The 4,147-nt window shown below is 36.2% G+C and overlaps 1 protein-coding gene across 1 annotated transcript; it reads left to right on the top strand.

Moving 5' to 3' along the window:
- Nucleotides 1–2,897: 2,897 nt before the first annotated feature.
- Nucleotides 2,898–3,803, top strand: LOC142440395 (olfactory receptor 14A16-like). Its single transcript, XM_075542847.1, has one exon. It carries the CDS (start codon nt 2,898–2,900, stop codon nt 3,801–3,803), a length of 906 nt encoding a protein of 301 aa, XP_075398962.1.
- Nucleotides 3,804–4,147: the final 344 nt, after the last annotated feature.

Here is a 4,147-nt window from a genome sequence, read left to right as displayed (position 1 = left end):
AAGTTTTGATTTTTCATTTTTTTAGTGTTTTTAATTGAGGCAAAATGAAGTTTGTTAATCTTTTGACATAATCTTCATTCTGTCTCTTTGTATTCACATTTAAAAGAAAACTTTTGCTCGCTATTTTGGGAAATTAATACTGAAAATAACAGAAGAAAAAAATTAAGAGGTGTGATAAAGTTTACAGCTCATCTAAGAATTATCTGCATTTTAAGTTACATTCAGATGACCAACAACTGTATCACTCAATATATGTAAGTTGTAAATTTCATAGCATCTGCTAGAGCATTGTCATACAAGGGTGTAAAGAATGAAAAGAGATGTATCCTCAGTCAATTACTGTATATAGTTCCTATATAATCCTTATTCAACACATTTCTTCCTAAGTTTATTACTTATATTCCTAAGGTTCTTAATGTTTTGTTTTGTTACCACTGCTTGACCTCAGATTTCCGTTGTACCCCCACCCCCATAGTGGTAAAAATGAACAAACAACTGCCATTGAATCAGTTTTGAATCATAGCAATCCTATAGGGAAGAATAGAGTTCCTCCTTAGGGTTTCTGATACTGTAAAGCTTCTCTAGACGAGAGAGTCTCATTTCTCTCCCATGGAGCAACTGGTGGAGTTGAACTGATCACCATGCAGTGAGCAACCTAACACATAGTCCACTACACCATGCAGGCTCTATGAAAAATACTGAAACATTTTATTGTAATGTTTATGAATGCAGATATGTAATAGTGATTTGCTGAGGTATTGACTGTCTTCTCTTGACATTTTTTTCCTATCATAAATTATGCGATTAATTTAGAATAAACAGCTTTAAAATATTGCATTTATTTCATTGTTAATCACCTGAATGACACAATTATCTGTTACTGAATCTGTGAGTTAGCAGATTTCATACACAACTGCTGACAGCAAGGGAGAAAATGAGACTTTCTACTCCCATGAAGTGTTAGTCTTAGAAATCCACAGGGGGAGTCCTTCCCTGTCCAATAAGGTCACTATGAGTTGAAATTTACTTAATAGCAGTAAGTTTGTTGTTTGGGGGGTTTGGTTTTGGTTTTAGGAGTTGTATTGGGTCAAGCATTGAGTTGCTAGCACAAGTTCAGTGGTTCAAACCTATTCAGTTAAAAAAGATGAGGTTAATTTTACAATTTCAGAAACTCGAATGAACAATTCTGTCCAAATAAAGTGTCTCTAGGAGATCTGAATTGAGTCAACAACAGTAGCATCAGTCAGCTTAACCCAGTGGTAAAACTGGCCAGTTATTCACCAATTAATCATACCCTAGAAGCCAAAAGAATCTCAATAAATAACAGTTTTAGGGGTTTTACCCCTCTTTTAGCTGAAGAGATATTTTTCCATTTTTATTTCTTCCAGTAGCTCATGGAAAAGCAAAACAAACAAATCAAATTCACTGTTATGCCATCATACTGACTCATGTTGACCCTCTAAAGGACAGGGAAAAACTGTTCCTGTGGGTTTTGAGACTGCATGTCTTTTAGGGAATAGAAAGCCTCATCTTTCTTCCCTGGAGCCACTGGTGGTTTCATACTGCTTACCTTCTGGTTAACAGCCCAATACGTAACAATTATGCCACCAGGAATCTGAGAGGTCGTGGTATATGGCATACAGAAAATGAAAAAATATCTATTAAATATGTATATAGAGACTTATAAATGTTTGTAAATAAATACATTTGCTAGTTTTATCATTTGTCTGGATATTACCAAATTTTGCTATAGTAATATTTCATGACAAAAATAGGTGTTAAAATGAAATACAAATTATAAAGTACTTGCTACTAGAGTTCCATTTTATGTATGCATGAGTTTATTAAAAAAACTTGTCTCTGTACTAAGTAGATGTCTACAGACAAGCCATGTCTGCACTGCAGAAATATTTAAATCCCAAATATTGTGTAGTATTTGCTGAGATGAAAGTCAATGGAAGCAATTGGGTATTTGGGCAAAATGCCTCATTTACTTCCATGCACAACTCTGTATTTTAGGGATCACTTTGTTCATTGCTTTTAAGCTCTAGTTTATTCCATACTTCCCACAGGTTGTCATCCAGTTGGTTCTATTTGCACCCAATTCCGTTTTCTCTGTACTTCCCTCAGTCTCATGAAGGTGCTTTTAAAGTAGCAAAGTTCACTCACAACGGTGTCGTCCATGGCAATCTACTGAACCAGTCTAATGTGAAACAGAGAGGTCAGCTTAGACAGTTACAGAAAGTACTTTGTTTTTAGCTCAAAATTATCATTTTGAAAGATCTTCAAAGCATACAAGGCAATCATGAAAAAAATTTAAGAAAATTGAAAACTACATTAAAGCAGGAAAGTTGTCCCAAGGATTTTTTTTTCCCACCACAATGCAATTGTTCATTCTTTGAAGGTTTACAGGGATTTTCCTATGAGGATTTTGTTGAGAAGCTTTAACTTATCAACCTTAAAGCCCTGGACTGCCCACGGCTCAAAGGCCACTAAAGCAGAGCCTGACAGGAGTGCCTGAAGGGTGGTAACGAGCACGCCTCCCATTTTGATGTGGTGTCAATCACAGATCTGAAAACCGTTTGGGAGAGCTTACGGAAAAGAAACAAAGCCTTCAGAAATGCATGGATTAAGAAAGAGGACATGTCAAGAAACAACTTCACACTTTTTAATTTCTTGTTTAATAAAAGTTTCTATGGTTTTACGGCAATACTTTTTTATTTACCCTTATAGGACATTAAAATGATCCTCTTCATTTCAGGGATGTGAACGACTTAAAGGATTTAAAATAAACACATTTAGGATGGAAAAAAAAAAGCATTATCTACCAAATCATCTTCTTTTTCTATCCTAGAGCAAAGGGGCCAAATCACACATTTTTTATGACATTTCAACTCATGGAATTTTCTGAAGTGTGGTGGCAGCAGATCCTTACTGGTATGGTATTTTTACTATTTTTTCTAGTGTCCATTATTGGCAATTTCCTGATAATTGTGCTGTCTACTGTTGACCAACATCTCCAAACTCCTATGTACTTCTTTCTCAAGCAACTATCTCTTTTAGATCTTTGCTATATCTCAGTAACCCTTCCCAATGCCATTCTAGACAACTGGACCCACAACAGCACCATTTCCCTCGGGGGATGTATCCTTCAGGTCTTCCTTGTGATTTTCTTGGCGTGCACTGAGATGGCGTTACTCACGGTGATGTCCTATGACCACTATGTGGCCATTTGCTACCCTCTGCACTATGAAGTCGTAATGAATAGATGTACTTGTATCAAGATGGCCAGTTATACGTGGTTTAGTGGCTGGATTTCTGGAATTTTGCACACAGCTACAACCTTCTCTTTGTCCTTCAGGCCATCCAATATAGTGCATCAGTTCTTTTGTGAGATCCCTCAATTGCTCAGACTTTCTTGCTCTGACAATTACTTGGCTGAAGTTGGAGCAGTTGCTGTCACTTCTGCATTGAGTCTTGTCTGTTTTATTTCCATTGCTCTCTCCTACATTCACATTTTCTCTACTGTGCTGAAGATGCCTTCTTCTGGAAGTCAGTCCAAAGCCTTCTCTACCTGTATTCCTCACCTGCTCGTGGTTACGTTTTTTCTCAGTGCTGCAGCTGTGGCCTATTTGAAACCATCTGCAAATATCCCCACTGTTTCTGACTTGCTGGTTTCTGTATTATATACTATTGTTCCCCCCACCGTGAACCCTATTATTTATAGCTTAAGGAACAAGGACATGAAGTATGCTCTGCAAAAATATTTAAATCTAAAATATTTTCGTTCTGTCACTTGCTGAGGTTAAAACCAATGGAAGTCAATTAGAAGTTTAGACAAAATGTCACTTTAATTCCCATGCATAACTCTCCTGCTTCATGGATCATTTTATTCATTGATTTTATGCTCTGCTTTCATCTATAGGTGGTGGCTATATTCTCTCTCTCTCTCACTAAGTAGCACATACTAAAATAATTACATTATAATATAGATTACTTCTTAAGTATTTAATTGTTTCATTAAAAGGAACTTTCTTTTGGCAAAACAAATTGATGAATGGATCTGTGTATTAGTGATAGATCAAGAGGTAATTTTGGCAGAAATCCATATTGGAGTTACAATGAATTCTACAAATGCTCCTCTTGC

This window comes from Tenrec ecaudatus, chromosome 2 (genome assembly GCF_050624435.1).
Source record: "Tenrec ecaudatus isolate mTenEca1 chromosome 2, mTenEca1.hap1, whole genome shotgun sequence".
In the NCBI taxonomy this organism is placed as follows: Eukaryota; Metazoa; Chordata; class Mammalia; order Afrosoricida; family Tenrecidae; genus Tenrec; species Tenrec ecaudatus.
The sequence above is the reverse complement of the archived record's forward strand: the minus strand, read 5'-3'. Positions and strand labels throughout refer to the sequence as shown.